This window comes from Vipera berus, assembly GCF_964194415.1.
Source record: "Vipera berus genome assembly, chromosome: 2".
In the NCBI taxonomy this organism is placed as follows: domain Eukaryota; kingdom Metazoa; phylum Chordata; class Lepidosauria; order Squamata; family Viperidae; genus Vipera; species Vipera berus.
This window is the reverse complement of record NC_138203.1, coordinates 165,994,358-166,012,428: the sequence shown is the minus strand read 5'-3', so window position 1 is coordinate 166,012,428 and position 18,071 is coordinate 165,994,358. Positions and strand designations below refer to the sequence as shown.

General features: G+C 40.6%; 1 protein-coding gene across 1 annotated transcript in view; it reads left to right on the top strand.

Annotated features, from left to right (window-relative positions):
* The window catches only part of FASN (fatty acid synthase), a 65,788-nt gene that overhangs the window by 24,510 nt on the left and 23,207 nt on the right, over window positions 1-18,071 (top strand). Inside the window, exons 7-21 of the mRNA XM_081320657.1 lie at window positions 394-509; window positions 952-1,086; window positions 2,567-3,026; window positions 3,231-3,418; window positions 4,174-4,363; window positions 6,531-6,625; window positions 7,132-7,266; window positions 7,799-8,002; window positions 13,775-13,890; window positions 14,665-14,840; window positions 15,158-15,349; window positions 15,660-15,740; window positions 15,905-16,090; window positions 16,899-17,078; window positions 17,652-17,855. Coding sequence (XP_081176783.1) covers window positions 394-509; window positions 952-1,086; window positions 2,567-3,026; window positions 3,231-3,418; window positions 4,174-4,363; window positions 6,531-6,625; window positions 7,132-7,266; window positions 7,799-8,002; window positions 13,775-13,890; window positions 14,665-14,840; window positions 15,158-15,349; window positions 15,660-15,740; window positions 15,905-16,090; window positions 16,899-17,078; window positions 17,652-17,855 — 2,658 coding nt within the window. The remainder of the gene's footprint in view (window positions 1-393; window positions 510-951; window positions 1,087-2,566; window positions 3,027-3,230; window positions 3,419-4,173; window positions 4,364-6,530; window positions 6,626-7,131; window positions 7,267-7,798; window positions 8,003-13,774; window positions 13,891-14,664; window positions 14,841-15,157; window positions 15,350-15,659; window positions 15,741-15,904; window positions 16,091-16,898; window positions 17,079-17,651; window positions 17,856-18,071) is intronic.

Here is an 18,071-nt window from a genome sequence, read left to right as displayed (position 1 = left end):
AATTGAATATTTTACATGAATTCACCATAATCATATGTTCTAGTAAACTTAAGTTTTTTGAATATTCAAAGCACTACACACGAACAATTCTGGTTAATCCTTATATTACTAGATATAATACATAGTAGTTATATTCCCAGGTTAAATTGAGAGTTTCTTAGTGGTTTACATTTGTAGTCAATTATGTTTCTTTTAAAAATATTAATTTTAAAATTTTGCAGAGAAATGTAGCATTTATGTCACACCCTAATAGTACAATTATACATACCTAATTACAAGGACCTAATAAATTAAATGGCCTCTTCCAAGTGATTTGGTATAGGGTTGTATGTTAAGTGAGGATGTTTTGATACTTCATATAAGATTGAGAACTAATGTTTCTTCTTACTTTAGGGGTAACATTTCCTTCTGGATGGATGCAGCAACAGTTGGTCAGTTCTCTGTACAAAGAGTCTGGAATTAAACCTGAAGAAGTAGAATATATAGAAGCCCATGGCACAGGCACAAAGGTACATTCTATTTCTACTTTGATTCTTTTCTTTTGATGTTCATTGTAATTCTCCTAGAATTCTGTTATCTTTTTTTTGTACGCCTCTAGCTTTAACTAGAAAAAATAGATTTCCGATTTAAAATTTTCACTGGAAGGAGACATTCTCTTAGCAAACCATGATCCACCCTGTTCTTTCATCCCAATATTTCAGTAACATTCAAATTGGTTCATAATTTCAAAATCTCCCTAATGAATATGACCAGAGTAATACTGCAAGATTTGGACTGTGTATAAAGAATTATTCTCACCTTAGATATGCATGCTGGCTCCCCACTAGGCTCAATCATAGTAGTCTGTACCTTCAACCATATTACCTGTGTATTCAACTTTATAAGAAAACTAACAGAATGAAGCAGACATTTGTTAACTCTGAAATCTTCCAATGTTTCTTTTATTCTTAGGTTGGGGATCCACAGGAAGTGAATGGCATTATAAATGTCTTTTGCCAATCAGAGCGGCCACCATTGTTGATTGGATCAACAAAATCTAACATGGGCCATCCAGAACCAGCTTCTGGTCTTGCAGCATTAGCAAAGGTGAAGATTTTATACTTGTCTCATTGTATATGTTACTCACACTTGTGTTATGAATGAGAATAGAGCAGAGTGATCATTTGTAAGTGAACCAATGCAGAGGTAAAAGTTAGGCTCGTTGATCCTTATGGGTGAAAGCAGGAAGAAAGTGCATGGTTGCGAACACAGAAAAGGAGATAGAATGAGGAGGAAGGAGAAATACAGAACAGATATATATGATGATGATGAACAGAGTCCTTCCTTAATTTTGAAGCTTCCACAATATAGAAAAAGATTCCAGCAATTCTATTTTCAAATATCTGAGGGCAGAATGGCAGATTTTACAGGGCCTTAAGGTCTTCATATATAGCTTAAGAGACTAGGGTTTTTTAGCCTTCATGGTCGATGCCAAAATTATATCTCAATATTATACTTTTTTACAAAACCAGTACCGTATTTTCCGGCGTATAAGACGACACGGCATATAAGATGACCCCCGACCTTTAAGAAGATTTTCAAGGTTTTTCGTCTTATACGCCGGAAAATACTTACATGCCAGTTGCCAAGTGTCCGACACAAGCGCGATTCAGCCCCGTCTGATGCAGATGGTGCAAAGCCTCCCTTTTGAAGCCCAAAGGGGCTTTTCCTTCCACCCACCCATTTGAGAGCACATTTGCAGACGGAGCAGCCGCGCGTCTGGAGCCAAGCCCCGCCCAGGAGGCGGTCAGCCAGGTGGGCTCGGAAGACGCGCTGGAGAGGCGGGCTTGGGGCGGCCATGCCGAGGCCGGCTGGCGAGGGCCGCTGCGTGGTCTGCGGGCGAGAGGGGCGCCAAGCCCGCCGGAAGCCCCCGGAAGTTCCTGGAATGGGCTGGCAGGCACGCTCTTCCCCGGCCCGCCGGAAGTCCCCGGAAGTTCCCAAAACTTGGAACGGCCTGGCGGCGGGCGGGCGCTCCCTCCCTGATCCGCCGGGGAGCGTCTCCCAAAGCGCAGCGTCTGGCGGCCGGGAGTCCGTCGGCCTGGTTGCTGGCGAGCTGGCCCGCGGCTAGGGCCGGGGCCCAGGAACCAGTAGCCGGGTGCGGGTGGGGGGAAGGAAAGCCGGGCGCGGGCTTCTGCGGCTGGTTGCGAGGCCGGATGCGGGCGTCTGCCGGGAGAGATAGCGGGTAGCAGGGCGCGCTCTGCTTATGCTCAGATGCCGCTTGGGTGAGGGTGAGGGGCTTCCTGCCGCTCCCGGGGTCTGGCGTTTGCAAGGGAGAGGGCAAGGGGCTTAGAGGCTCTTGGGGGTGGGAAGGGAGAGTCACGATGGAGGGGGGACTGGACTAAGGAGGCTTGAAGTTGCTTTGCAAGAATGGGGACGCTCGACTGATTTATGTTTTTTTTCCGGCGTATAAGACGACTGGGCGTATAAGACGACCCCCCAACTTTTGAGAAGATTTTCATGGGTTAAAAAGTCGTCTTATACGCCGGAAAATACGGTATTCAGTCTTGTTATGTTTTCTCTGTTTCAGGTTGTTCTGTCATTTGAGCATGGCGTATGGGCACCAAATCTCCATTACAACACCCCAAATCCAGATATCCCTGCCTTAGAAGACGGCCGCCTACAAGTAGTTACCAAGCCAACCCCCATTAAAGGCCACCTTGCTGGAATCAATTCTTTTGGCTTTGGAGGTTCAAATGCTCATGTCATCCTGAGAGCCAACAGGAACAAATCACTCCCACCAGAAGCTCCCAATTTGCCACGATTGTTACAGTTTTGCGGAAGGACTCAAGAAGCAGTAGAAACACTAATAGAGCAGAGCTGCAAGATGCAGGAACACACTGCATATCTGAGCATGCTTAACGATATCTCTGGGGTATCGGTGTCATCCATGCCCTACAGGGGCTACACCTTGATTGGAAGTGAGAGTGATATAAAGGAAGTTCAAATTGCCCAGGCCTCAGGGAGACCGCTGTGGTACATTTGTTCAGGTAATTGCTCTAATTGCTTTTTTTTTCTCCAGCTCCGTTCAGTCGCAAACAGCCTTGAAACTGCTTGGCTCACCTTCATATATGCGCTGCTGACTGGAGGGTTTCACATCTTCTGGGACAGAATTTTTAAATACTGCTCCAAATATCACATCAAAAATTCATTCATTCACTAATAATAGCAAGGGTTTTCTCCTCATTTTTCAGGCATGGGAACACAGTGGAAAGGGATGGGACTCAGCCTAATGAAGCTTGATCTCTTCCGACAGTCTATCTTGCGTTCAGATGAGGCTCTGAAGGACACAGGCTTGAAAGTGTCGGATCTTCTTTTGAGTTCAGATGAAAATACCTTTAATGAAACAGTAAATGCATTTGTTGGGCTTGCAGCTATTCAGGTAGGAAGGATGGATCTACTCTGGCAAGCTGCTTTGATGCACATAAGCTTTGTTACAGAGTGGAGATTTATTTTAGTCATAGTCTGGTGCAATAGTTCGCAGTTGTAGGAACTAGGCTGGTGGAATACTTGAAAGATGGGATGGGTGACATGATACTTCTGCAATGTTTTGAATTTCAATTCCAAATAGATTATTATTATAGCAAAATATGGGAATTGTAATTAAAAACATTTGAAGGGTACCTAGCCCCAAGTTAATGTCATTTCAACCCATAGAGATTAATGTTCAAACCTTATTATTATTATTATTATTATTATTATTATTATTATTATTATTATTATTATTATTATTATTATTACACAAGAGTTGATTGGGTGACACATTGTGACATTCTGAGTCAGGTACTTATCTGTCAATGTTACAATGAGAACAAGGAGAACATAATTTCTGCCTTGAGCATCATGAAGGAAAAATAGAAAAGATATTAATAATAAACACTTAACGATGTCACATTAAGGCTTAATTGCAAGTCTACTTGAAAATAGACTTTTGCCTTAACATATGCAAGAATAGGGCTTTTCAACCCGTGGTACGCGTACCACTGGTGGTATTTCGGCACCTGGCAGGTGGTATGCATATGATTAGGCACTCTTAGGAACTATGCATTGTGAATAAATAGATAACGATGCTCAGCTGAATAGGTTTGCCAGTGCTGCTTCCCATATGTAAATCCAGCAACAATATTCTCTCCACAGATTGCACAAATTGATCTTTTAAGGGCTGCAGGTTTGCAGCCTGATGGGATTATTGGTCACTCAGTCGGAGAACTGGCCTGTGGCTATGCAGATAACTCCCTAACACATGAAGAAGTAATTCTCTCAGCTTACTGGAGAGGAAAATGCGTCAAAGAAGCAAAATTGCCACCAGGAGGCATGGCCGCTGTTGGTAAGTAAAAATTCTACGTGAATATTGAGAAAAAACATCTGAGTTATAACTTGAGGAGGGAGTCCACAGAGCACGCTAATTCTTAAACCTGAACTAACACTGTCGCATCCATATAATGCACTGTCTCCAAGCCAACTATTTTATGGCTTAGGGACGACAACCTGGTTCACACAATGGACTATAGCTACTGAAACCTTATTGCCTTATATCTTTTATGCAAAGAATGAACAACTCCAGTTATCATAATGGTTTGCTTTGTTTTTACCACTATATTCAAATAGCCGAGTATTACAGTGTATTCTGATACCACATAAAACTGGTGATTCTTTTTTGTTTCTACTTTGTTTGTCTGTTTTGAGACAGACATAGAGCCCAACTTTTCGTCCTGCTGCCCCTCTAGACATGTTGGATTATAGCCTTGGTTATTTATGCAGCATAGTTGTGATCTGAGTTTGGGGAAAGTTACAGCATACTGAAGAAGCTTTTACAGAAACTATTGAAAATATGGGTAGACCTAAAAGGCCAAGGAGGCATTTTCCTTATGTTGTATTGATCTTTAAAACTGCTTCTTAGTCACTGATAAATCTGGATTTTTAAAAGGTCAGTGTTTGCCATCAGTTTAGGCAAGCTGTGCTTATTGCTCTTCAGTCACCAAAAGAAAAGATTAACCTACTTCATCAGGCTATTGGCATTTGAAGTTGTAAACCTATTGGCTGGCAACAACTTTTGCTATATAAGTACTGCTATTGTCAATGAGATTAGTTTAAAAGGATGTACAAAAGAGATTTTATGCATCATCCCATAATTTCACTGGGGTATAGGATGGAGAATTGGCTCTCTAATTATATGGAAACGAGCTTTGGCAAGGGTTAAATCTCAAAGGCTCAGAAATAAACCTTTATGGCCTTAAGAAAATCTAGTTCACTGTGTATTAAGCAAGAAAACAAGTTGGATTTAGGTATTACAAAACCCACTAGAGATATTGGGCCTGTGCGATTCTTAACAGAGGCGAATACTTGAGTAAGAAATTGGACTTGAAAATTATATTTTATTTTTGTTGATGGAACATCACAAGAAAGAAGAGCCATCAAAAATATATACTAGAAATAGTCATTGTTTCCCAAAATGCCCACACATCTTTTTTTTGTTTGAGCTGTTGTCTCTAGTCAACCAGGTTTGGCAACTTTATGAAACGATGGATACATTTGCAAAACTTGTTTCCCAGAAGCAGCTTGTCAGTAAAGTGTGTGTGCTTTATGGAGTATAGTCCTTCTTTCAACCTTTCTTTGGATTATCAAAACAGGATTCCTTGTCCTCTCACCCAAGTGCGATTTCAATTAATTGATGTTGGTGGGGGGGAAGGGGGAAGCGTTTCCTCCTGGCATGGCTATTTCTGGTATTGTTTTGTTTATAAACCTTGCAAGTGGTTCAGAATGATGTATTCGTGGGCAGCCATAGAAGTCAATTAATAAATGAGTGAGCGTTCCTACTTGAATGTCATATGTCTAGTTTGATATTTTAGCATTTTAATTTTTTTAAAAAAAATACTGTATCAGCCACTGGAATGAATTGAGATTGCTGCTTTTGCTGGTTAATTGAAGCAACAGTTGGCAGCCTCAATTAATTTTCTTAGGTTTAGTGGAATCCGAGCTTGCCAGAAAATGTCTATACTTAAGGACAGTCTACAGTTATGTGTGTATGGCTTGTTTTAGTTATTTGCATCATCCAGTTCAACAATGCAAACCTTGTTGAATTAACATGATACAAAATGTTTAAATGTTCAATTAACACAATATAACGTATGATTTAATACAATACAAAATAAAATATAAAAGGCCCAGTTTCGGACTAGAACTTGTAATAGGACAGAGCTTTGCGAATAAGTTGACAATGTTCCAGTATGGTAGTTGGATGATAAGAATAGAGCAAATGAATGACGGGATATGTTTTAGATTGTAGTGTTTAGTATAGTATGATCATATGCTGTTCTAATTGGGAGCTTTGAGAGTGGTAGCCCAACATATTTGATATGAAGGGAAAACTTTGTGGCTTATATTTATTCAAAAGTTTGAGGACCCTGTTCTTGTCCCTAAACTGTATGAACACTTAAAAATGCTCATTTAACTTCACTGAATTGGATTTATCTGAAGTAACCTGTCCTTTTCAGGTCTGACATGGGAGGAATGCAGGGAAAAGTGCCCTCCAGGAGTTGTACCTGCCTGTCACAATGCCGAAGACACTGTCACCATCTCAGGCCCTCAGGTAAAATAGCAGCGTGAACTATTATTTCAAATGTTGGCATTTAGGGTATTAGCTGCATGTCTTCAATACCGTCTCAGCTGGGTCAGCTGGATTTAGCTCACAATGCTGTTCAGCTAATTAAACTCACTTGTATTTATGAAAACCCTTAGCTTTAAGAGTTGCCAGCAGGCTGTGTGAATGCTAACCAAGGGTCACATTGGGTGAGGATTATGGACTGCCTTGATTGCCTTCTGGATAGAACAGCAAGATAGCGGAGAGTAAATAATATAGAATAGCATATAGGGAGAGATAATATTATTTCAGTTTGTTTGGACAGTTCAGGAGAATGTGTAACAAACAACAGTATTAGCTCCTGGAATACTTAATAGTTTGTTTAATATTAAATGTAGACTATCTACATTGGAGCTTACTTCCATTATATTGGAAGCAATGGATGCCCTTCAGGCAGCAGGGCCCAAACTGTTGGAATAACTCCAAATGGTTATTAATTTTTGCTAATTTTCTAGGAGGCCGTAGCCAAATTTGTGTCTAAGTTGAAATCGGAAGGTGTGTTTGCGAAAGAAGTGCTGAGTGCTGGAGTTGCTTTCCATTCCTACTATATGGCTTCAATTGCACCAGTGTTGCTGAGTGCCCTGCAGAAGGTAATGCTCTGGGACAGTGATGGCAAACCTTTTAGAGACCGAGTGCCCAAAACCCGCTTCCGCCCCGTCCCAATCCGCCCCGCTACCAGCCTGCTCTTCCCTCACCTTGCCCGCCCACAGGGCCACTCATCACCTCCATGACCTACCACAGATCGTCATGGCGGCCCAGCAGCGCCATGGCGGCCATGCCCTCTGCCTGCCCCCTGCAGCAGCATCTGAGTGCAGTGGAGTGCGAGGGTGGAGTCTTGTCCCCGCTGCCCGGCTCCATGTGCTTGGCTGCGCTGCTCCGCATGGGCCGCGCTCAGGGGCGACTCTCTTCCAGGGGGGCTGCTGGTGAGGGGGTTGCGGGGGGAGGCGGGGCTGGGGCGACAGCACGTGTGCCCACAGAGAGGGCTCTGAGTGCCACCTCTGCCATGCGTGCCATAGGTTCGCCACCACTGCTCTGGGAAGGATCCAGCACTGGGGAGGAGGGGTTCAGTTCAACAGAAGTGACATCCAATATTTCCCTGTCCTTTTTATTTGCTCCTTTTAGGTTATCCTAAATCCAAAGCCTCGCTCATCCCGCTGGATCAGTACCTCTATCCCTGAAAGCCAATGGCAAAGTGAGCTGGCTCAGAATTCCTCTGCTGAGTATCACGTGAATAATCTTGTCAGCCCAGTCTTGTTCCAGGATGGTCTGAAGCACGTTCCAGATAATGCAGTGGTAGTGGAAATTGCTCCACACGCTCTTCTACAGGTATTACTTTTGGGGACTACCACGAGTAAAAATTAGTAAGAATATCCTGGGGCCAGTCTTCCCCAAACTGGTGTCTCCAGATGTGTTGTAGTTGAAAATTCCCAGAATTTCCATCAGTCAGGTATCTCCCGAAGCACCCACTTGTGGAAGTCTGCTGGCTCCTCCTCACCAGTTCGTACTTTCCTCTGTGTTTCTAAACATCATGTAGCTTTCCTGCGCTTACTTTAATTTGCTGCTCAGCATTCATAATGCTTTTTGAAACCAAAAGGGGAGAAGCCATTTAATTTTAATATCATTTGGGAATAGACAGTGGAGCAGAAAATTAAGTCATAGCCATCTGTCCACAACTATTCAATCATGAATATCTACAAATACCATATGTTTGGTAATATTTGGTATTATAGGGTTGTGATGTGTTTGTAACTCATAGTCAGATTGAAAGGTTGATCCTGCTGGTTTTGTGCTTCTCAGTGGTTTCTAGAAATAAAGTCTCTGTAACTTTTATCTCTAGGTTTCCCAACTGTTCTCAGAACATTGAGCAATTCATTTCTTAGTTTTTATGAGGAACAGAATTACAACATCTAAAATCTTAGACCAGTACAGCTAGGACAATAAAAGCAACGGCAACAAGGATCCCATTTTCGCAAGTTAGAGTTAAAATGTGCAAAAGGTGCCAGGCTTGCATATTCAACCATGGGCTAAACTAGAATAGAGTTAAAGAGTACATTGACTTTCTATTTAAACTGCCCAGGCAATTCTAAGAAGTTAAAATTTGGAATGTACCATAAAGTTTCAGGACACACTCCCTGAATTATTTATTACTGTTGTTATTTATGTGTTTAATTTTTTGGGCTATCCGCTCACCAGGAAACTATGACTCTAACAATACAACTCTATTTATGCTACTTTAAAGGCAAGTACATTGGAATTTACAGATAGTCTTCGACTTACAACCATTTATTTTGTTTAGTGACCATTCAGAATTACAACGGCACTGAAAAAAGTGACAATTTTCACACTTACGATAAGTTGCGGCGTCCCCACGGTCACATGATCAGAATTTGGACTCTTGGAAGCTGACACTTATTTATCATGTTTGCAGTGTCCTGGGGTCATGTGATCACCATTTCTAACCTTCCCAGCCGGCTTTTTACCAAGCAGAGTCAACAGCGGAAGTCAGATTCGCTTAATGACCGCATCATTCACTTAACAACTGTACGGATTCGCTTTAACAGCTGTGGCAAAAATGTCGTAAAATGCAACAAAACTCATTTTGCTTAGCAATGGAAATTTTGGGCTCAGGTGTAGTTGTAAGTCAAGCACCAACTGAAGTGGGATTTACTCCTAGATACTCATGTATAAGTTTACATCCTTGAGAGACACAATTGCTTTTCTGTTTCGAAAGGACTGGAAGAATAGCTTCAGAGGTTTACAGTTCTGCTTACCTATGTGGTTTTGGTTTCTTGGGGGGCGGGTGTTGGTGTTTTTGAGTGAAGGTTATCAAATTTTGCCTTTGCTGCAAAACCACATTATTATCTTGTGTTTCTAAGCTTCTTTGGAAGTTTATCCTGATTTACTGGGAGCAATTACTGAGTAATATCAGGCGTTTTTGTACTGACGTGATACAAAACCAATGTCTGTAAGGATGTTTAGTTGTCATTCTTTATAAAAAGAGGTCATTATAAATGGCCAGTTTGAATTTTAGAAATAATGTAGCAAAATCTGTTTCTTAGGAAGGTGCCCCTCCCATAATAAAACAAGCTCATTAAGTATTGATAGTTAAAAACTGTTGGGGGAGGGAGAGAAAACCCATCTTTGTGATCTATGTCAGAGGTCCCTAACCTTTCCAGTTTGGCAGCCTGGAGGGAAAGGGAGGAGCAGGTAAATTTACATGTGCATGCGCAAATGGGCCGTGCCCACTGCAGCAGCACTAGTGCCCGCACGCATGCTCAAATGGAGCCACGCACACCCGCTTGCATGGGCAAACGGGGCTGCTAGCGCCCCCTCATGCCGGTGCTAGTGCAAGTGGGGGGAGTGTGTGCACTCACCAGCCATTCCCGCGGCCCGGTGGCCAATAGGCCACGGACTGGTATTGGGCTGTGGCCCACGGGTTGGGGACCCCTGATCTATGTAACCCTAGTTATCTATGGCAGAAACATCTTCATGGGTTTGCAGAGTTAGATGCAGCACTATTTTTTTTTAAAATTCCATTTATATCCCGCCCTTCTCCGAAGACTCAGGGCGGTTTACAAGCTTAGCAGTAGCCTTCATTCTATGTATATGCCTGCTTATTAGGGCTTTCACACACACCCCAAGCGGCATTTGCAGATGTTTTTGTACTGCAGTGCCTTAATTCTGAATTCTCCATTTTCATATGTAAACTTTGCCTTTTCACCTACCGTGTAAGTAAAACCTGCTAATATTATCCATGTAGCAGTTGTCCCACAGAGTTTTTCTAGGCTGCCTTAGTATGTTTTACTACGATGAGTTCATTTTTTGTGTTTTGAGACTATGAAGTTTGGAATTTGGTTTCCAAAAAGCACTTCAAGGGACATAAAAGCATGAGCATGGTATTTGCCTGCAGCATCAGCACGTTTTCTTGGGAACACGTAACTGTTCTGGAATATTTTGTGGCACAGCACTGCATCCCCCTTTTTCAGAGTAGAAGGAAGAAGTGTACTTCTGACTTTGGGAGAAGGACCAGATCAATAGGGAACAATGGCAGGAACAGTTCCTGAACAAATCCTGGTATGCTTTTGTTGCATCTGCAGAAGTCACAGGGAGGTGTCAAATGCCGCAACTTGTGTTATAACAGCAAGTTGGTTTCCTCACTGAGTGTTGACACAGATTTGTAGTTGTATGACATTTTAGAGTTTTATAAGCACCCTGTATGACATTACAGGGTTTTATAAGCACCTACTCCCAGCATTGCATCAAAAGCTATTGGTATTGCTTTAGAAGAACTGTTTTAATCCATCACTTCTTCCAATGCTACTCCTGCCATTTTTTCAGGGGCCATTCTTAGCACCAAGGAGCAAGAAAATCATTATTTGTTTCCTCAACTTCAGATCCCTCTATCAAAGAGTGACTGATAAGTAAGGAAAACTCTAGAAAGCAAACTTTGAAAAACAATAACAACAACAACAATAATAATAATAATATGAAAAACATGCAGGTATCTGCATTGATTAATTTAAGATCAAAATAGATGAAGGATTTCGAAAGGTCATGCTGCTTATAATATTCAGCGCTAAAAAAAATTGCTTTCTGCAATAAAATAAAACTTACATTAATCAAAAGGACAGAAAATTAGTGCAAAGCGCACTTGTTTAAACCAATGTCAGAGAAATACATTAAGAGCACTGAATAGGCCCTGGATAAATCTGCTACTGAAAAATAACTTCTGTAAGCATCAGAGTATCCTCAAAGATGTGACATATCAGGGAAAGCCCCAGTGTAGATTGTCCCCTCATACTTTGATTAGTGGCTCAAGAGAATAAAGAAATAGCTTCTGTATTTTTAGTTGCTTGAGGAAATGCAGTGAACTGTTCATATAAGTTGTTAGAATAAACTCCCATATCCTATATCAGGGGTCTTCAAACTCGGCCCTTTTATGACTCATGGACTTCAACTCCCAGAATTCTTCAGCCAGCATGCCTGGCTGAGGAATCCTGGGAGTTGAAGTCCATGAGTCATAAAAGGGCTGAGTTTGAAGACCCCTGTCCTATACGTACTGCTGAATAAATCATAAAGAGAAGACATCAGCTTATTTGTTCTGCCCATCTTGGCTTTTCTGCACATGCACTGGAACCCTTGCATACAGGTTAATTACAATCAGGAAGGTTAAGATTGAGAAAGAAAGAGAAGAAGCCAGACCTGGTGAAGGCTATGAGGCAAAATACGCTTACACCTTTGAAGAACTGAACACTTGATTTTTCAGGCCAAATAGGTTTTTCTTTCTCAAGAGAAAAATGGGGGGAAAAAAGATAAAAAGGACAAGTCATCTGAGCATCCAAAGAGCATAGAGAAAAGTCCACACAATAACTTGCTTTGTGCAGTTAGACTGACAGAGAACCAGAAGGCAAGATGCAAGTTTCATCAGGAGAGAGGGATATCTTGGGAATGAAATAGCTTAGATATTCTTGAAATGTCTATCTAGGGAGAAGAATAATGCACAAAGGTAAATGAAACAATGTTTTAGACTGTGAAATTTGAAAGTGCAATTAGGCAACAGATATTAAGCTTTGTTGTGAATTTGGATCTACTTAGCGTTCTTTTCCAGTTTTTCCAGTCCAGTGTGCAAATTATATTACAGATTTATTATGTAACACATAACCCATGAAATGATGTGTCTATTCTAAATGTGTTAGTGGAAGTTTGGTTTCTGATACTTGTTCTGATGTTTTGTTTTAATCTTAGGGCTTTATGTATTTGTTGCCTTTCCTGTCGAACACAGTGGATAAAAATTCGAGGTGGTCTTAGCCAATTTCACTTTTTCTCTGCCAGACTTTTAAGCTCTTTTGAGAATTAGATGTGGTCTCTTAGTCAAAATCATAGTCATTTCACATCCAAGGCATTTTTTTATGCAATTAATTTGTGGTTAAGGAACCATCATCTTTTCTTAATGTGGCCTTTTTTGAGCATTTGTTATTTTGCCATTCAGGTGCTCCCAGCCAAGACTTTTTATTATGCAATGCCCTTCCCTCACTTAGGGAATTTCACCAGCATTCCTGATGTCTTTTATCATCCTTACATATGCTTACCGTTTCTTTTGTCTGAACAGAGCCTTTTGGTTGGCAGTGCTAAGATCTTGGCAGTTTATCTTGACAAACGTTTCTGGTTTGTGTGATAAAAGTGAAGGAAGAGGGTTCTTCTTGCATGGTATTTAAATCAGAGAGGGCAGAAACCGTATCTGGACCTTCTGCTATCTGATTAGAAATAACAAAATAATGAATTCTGGCTTCCCCTGGTTGTTTTTTTTAAACATTGCTGCTAAAAGACATACAAGTGATGAAATCTTAGCCACTTTTACCAAAAACTAAGCCCTATTTTATTTAAAGAGGCATTCTCCCAAGTAATATCTACAGTGTTAGGCAGGCTGCTGAACTGAGAAATTTGGGGGAAGAACAGTAATGGGGAGGACAATAAGCTCAGGACCCAAACTAAACTTGCTCAAAGACATAGACACTCTCAGAGTACGTTTATGCCTTCTACGTCTTACCTTATATCTCTTCTGGTTGGGGGGAAGTTGTAGTTCCAGTAAAAATGAAGTAGAATTTGCAAATCTTAAATCACTTTGTTCTAAAGTGAACTTCTTCTTGTTAATCCTTCTGAGAAGTCCTGACTGGCTGTGTGCATGTAGGAAGCTCATCAAAAGGCTTTTTTTTAACCAGGCAGTTGGTAAACATTGACAGAACATAATGGGTACAAGGAGTTTTTTCTCTTAGGACAGCAATAGCAGTGACAACACTTTTTATTTTCTTACACTGTTCCTATGCCCTAAGACACAGGCAGCTTTTCCCAGCGCTTATAAAATGATGAGGAAAAAGTCATCTGTAACTTTACTCAATAAAATGAATGATTGTCTTAAAATTTTTGTTGCTGATCTCTTCAGTTGTTTCTTCTTCATGCCACACCCTTATTTCTCACCCACCCCCCAATCTCATAAAAACTTGCCTGTCAAAACAAGTTGACAATATAACTAAGGAAATCTTTTGGAACTGGGAAATGTGTAACTTTTTCTGATCATTTTTTTTATCTCTAACTAACTAGGCAATCCTGAAAAGATCTTTGAAACAAACCTGCACCATTTTACCTTTGATGAAGAGGGAACATAAGAACAATCTGGAATTTTTCCTGACAAATGTTGGAAAAATCCACTTGACAGGGTAAGGGAATGAGTGAAAGGTTAGCGGGGAGTTTGATGGTCCAAATTTCATAATTGGATTGAATTGAATAGTACTATTATTTGTTTAAAAGGGACGCGGTGGCTCAGTGGGTTAGGATGCTGAGCCTGTCAATCAGAAGGTTGGCAGTTTGGCGGGTCGAATCCCGAGTGCTGCGTAACAGAGTGAGTGCCTGTTACTCGTCCCAGCTTCTGCCAACCTAGCAGTTTGAAAGCATGTAAAAATGCAAGTAGAAAAATAGGGACCACTATGGTGGGAAGGTAACAGCGTTCCGTGCGCCTTTGGCGTCTAGTCATGCCGGCCACATGACCACGGAGACGTCCTTGGACAAGCGCTGGCTCTTCGGCTTTGAAACGGAGTCGGAAACGACTAGCACGCATGTGCGGGGGAACGTTTACCTTTACCTTTATTATTTGTTTTGCCCCAGCTACTTTATGTGACTATCAAAAGAAATCATTAAAAGGCTGAGGAAGAAGCACTGTATTTCTAATTGCCACTGATAATTAAAAAATGTATTGGGCATGAAAAGCATTCTGTATTATTTACATATAAATGCTACCATTAAAAATCAAACTTTTGTTTGTGTTATTGCAAGGGTATCAATAGGAGGAATCATGGAGGAAAAGTATTTTATGTTTTATAAGAGGTCATCCTTCCCATGGTGTTGCTTAGCTAAAACTCACTTTCCAGGAGCTACTATTCTTGCCTCTCAGTGCTGGGTACAGTCTTCACAAATTTTTGTTTTGCTTTTCTTAGAATAAATGTCCAGGCAAACAATCTGTTTCCACATGTCCAGTATCCTGTTCCGACGGGAACTCCACTTATTTCCCCTTACATTGTTTGGGACCACAGCCAGAACTGGGATGTCCCAAAACCTGAAGATTTTCCAACAGGGTCCGGAGGTTCTGGGGCAGCAACAGTCTACAATATTGGTATGTACTAGAAGTCAATTGACTTCTTTGTTTGACACCCACACACCCACACACTCCAAAAAGAAAAAGAAATTTGAGTGGGATTTTAACAATCTCAAGAGAAAACATGTCCTAGTCTTTGTGTCAGTTTAGTAGAAGAACTAGATGAGAAGCAGTAAGAATCAGAGAGCTGCTTTCTTTGAAACATCTCTGACACTGAAGCTAGAGTAGGAGAAAGTGTGAACAGACTGATGCTTGGGTACGGGTAAGAGATACCAAAGTAGGGTTTTAGCTGAAGTTCTAACATTCCTATATTGTTTGTCTATTGTTGTTAACAGATGTGAATCCTGAATCCCCTGATCATTACTTAGTGGGCCATTGCATTGATGGCAGAGTTCTCTATCCAGCAACTGGTTACTTGGTACTAGCCTGGCGCACTCTAGCACGCTCCCTGGGCACTACGATAGAAGAACTGCCTATCATGTTTGAAGATGTTACAATCCACCAGGCCACAATACTTCCCAAAAAAGGTGAGAGTAATAAATATTGTCTGACCAAGCTGATTTCCTGAAATTCAAGTAACCAAATGTTCATTAATAGGGTCTGGGAGGTTTTATTTTTTTAATCTGTTTATTTTTATATGAACTGTAGTAACACGAAAGAAGGAAGATAAATTTTAAATGGCTATCAATATAGCACATATTTCTTCCATCTGGTAGCAGAGAAATGTAGCAATATGTACCATAAATGCAAATAATGTACCCTTTCTGCTTTCTTTATTTTATTCATATATGATGCTTGGATGTAGAGTCAATTCATTAATTTCTGTCTTCCTTTTAGGCTTAACACAGTTAGAGGTGAGACTCATGACTGCTTCCCAGTGTTTTGAAGTATCCGGAAATGGAAATCTGGCTGTGAGTGGTAAGTAAATAGTATCAGGGGGTGTGTTAGGAAGGAAGGAAGGAAGGAAGGAAGGAAGGAAGGAAGGAAGGAAGGAAGGAAGGAAGGAAGAGAAGACAGACAGACAGACAGACTGTGCCTGCTTATTGACTCTCTCTCTTTCCTCTATGTGCTGGACACACTAGGAAAAATTTGCATTTTGGAAGAAACTGCTCTCAATAACTTTCGAAACCAGCTTATTGATTTGAAAAACCAGCCAGATCCCTGCACAGGAATTTGCTTATCTAAGGGGGACGTTTATAAAGAGCTTCGTCTACGTGGTTATGATTATGGGCCAACGTTTCAAGGAGTCATGGAATCCAGCAGTAATGGTAACAGCATATCTAAATAGAAATCAGCATTATTATGTTTATTATGGTTGGTTGTACAATCATCCAGATGATTAGACTGGACTTGGCATTTTTGTTCACCTACTGAGTCCTTCCCAAGACCAAGGGTAGGCAGCTGTTGTTCGTTGGTGTTAAAGGCACTGTCACAAGAAAGCTTTCCAAGTAAAGTTGCATTTTGCAGTTGCCTTTATTATAATTACAATTATTATAATTCATTTTCAAGATACTATCAATGTAGCTATTACTCCAACAATATCAAAATATTTAATTAAATTTCAAATTTCAAATTAACTGACAATATTAATAGCTATTAATAGCTTTTACTATATTCTATTATTTTCTAATTTTGAACACTTTTTGTAAGAAAGATAAGGGATGTATATCTAATTTCCATTATTCTAATAAATAGAAAACTTTTTTTAATCTGGTCTTTCAAAGTGTCTGCTGACAGCTCCCATAATTCCTGCATAACATGCTGTCTGGAACTATGGGGAATGTAATCCAAAATAGCAGCTGTTTATTAGATTAGAAAATCTATGAGATGAAATGAATTTGTAATCTAAATACAGAAACACAAATATTTGCTTGGCAACTAGGGAAAATTTTGGGAAAGTAAATATAATTGTGGACATTTTTCTTGAATTTCACTTGGAAAGCAAGAGTAATTCTGTGTTGTGGTGCCTACAGTTTTCTCCTGCATTTTCTTTCTTTAAAAAAAACCAACAACTTCTGACCAAAACTGCAGTGGCAGGGGGTGTTCTGTGCTAATTATATTGTTTGTCGTTGGCAGGAAATTCTGGGAAAATTTTATGGAATGGGAACTGGGTGACATTTCTTGACACCATGCTGCATTTGATGATTTTGGGGGAAATGGGACGAAATCTGCGGTTGCCAACCAGAGTCCGTTCAGTGTGCATTGACCCAAAACTACATCTAGAGTTTGTTCGCAAATACACTGAAGAGACTGAAGGTAAAGAGCATTTTTCCATTTATTTTTTATGTTTTGCTATATATGTAGCTCCTTTGGAAAAGCCAACGTGTTAAAATGATTGTTCCAGCCTGACTTGTAGGACAAATTTTGTACGGGTAGTCCTTTGAACTATGGCCACAATTAAGCCCTAAATTTCTTGCTAACTGAGACAGTTAAACTAATTTTGCCCCATTTTTACGATCTTTCTTGGCACAGATGTTAAATGAATCACTGTATTTGTTAAATTAGTTGTTGAGTGAATCTGCCTTCCCTATTTACTTATCAGGCAATCACATGACCCCAGGACACGGCAACCATTATAAGTATGAGTCAGTTGCTAAGCATCTGAATTTTGATCACATGATGTTGCAATGGTCGTACGTGTGAAAAACAATCATAAGTCACTTTTTTCAGTGCTGTTGTAACTTCAAACAGTCACTATACAAACTGTTGTAAGTCAATTACCTGTATTTAGAATTACTTTGTAGCCCAAAGACTGAATTCCAAGGAGTGTTTTTTTCTGATTGGTTTACTTTTGCAGTGTTGTCCATTAACAATCTCTTTGCCTTACAGTTTTAGATGTTGCAGTGGACCGTTGCCTTGATACCATTACAGGAGGAGCTGTTCAAATATCCGGTCTTCACTCTACCACAGCTCCTCGGCGACAGCAGGAACAGATTCCTCCCATCCTGGAGAAATTTTGCTTTGTGCCCTATGTTGAGAGTGGCTGCTTAGCGTCTGATGCCAAGCTTCAGTCTAGTTTTGAGCACTGCAAAGGTAAAAAGCTCCTTATGCTTAGAGTACATTTTTGATAGGGTATATCCTGTAAGCAATGAAGAGAGAGTTATCATTGCACATTCTGTTCGATCCTAATGGAAATTTCTGTCTGTTTCAGATTTTGGGAGATTATGGTATGGATATCTCCCAAAGATCTGTTGCTCCCATTTCCACCTTTGTCGCATCCCCCCTCCTTTTGAATGATATCACCAAATA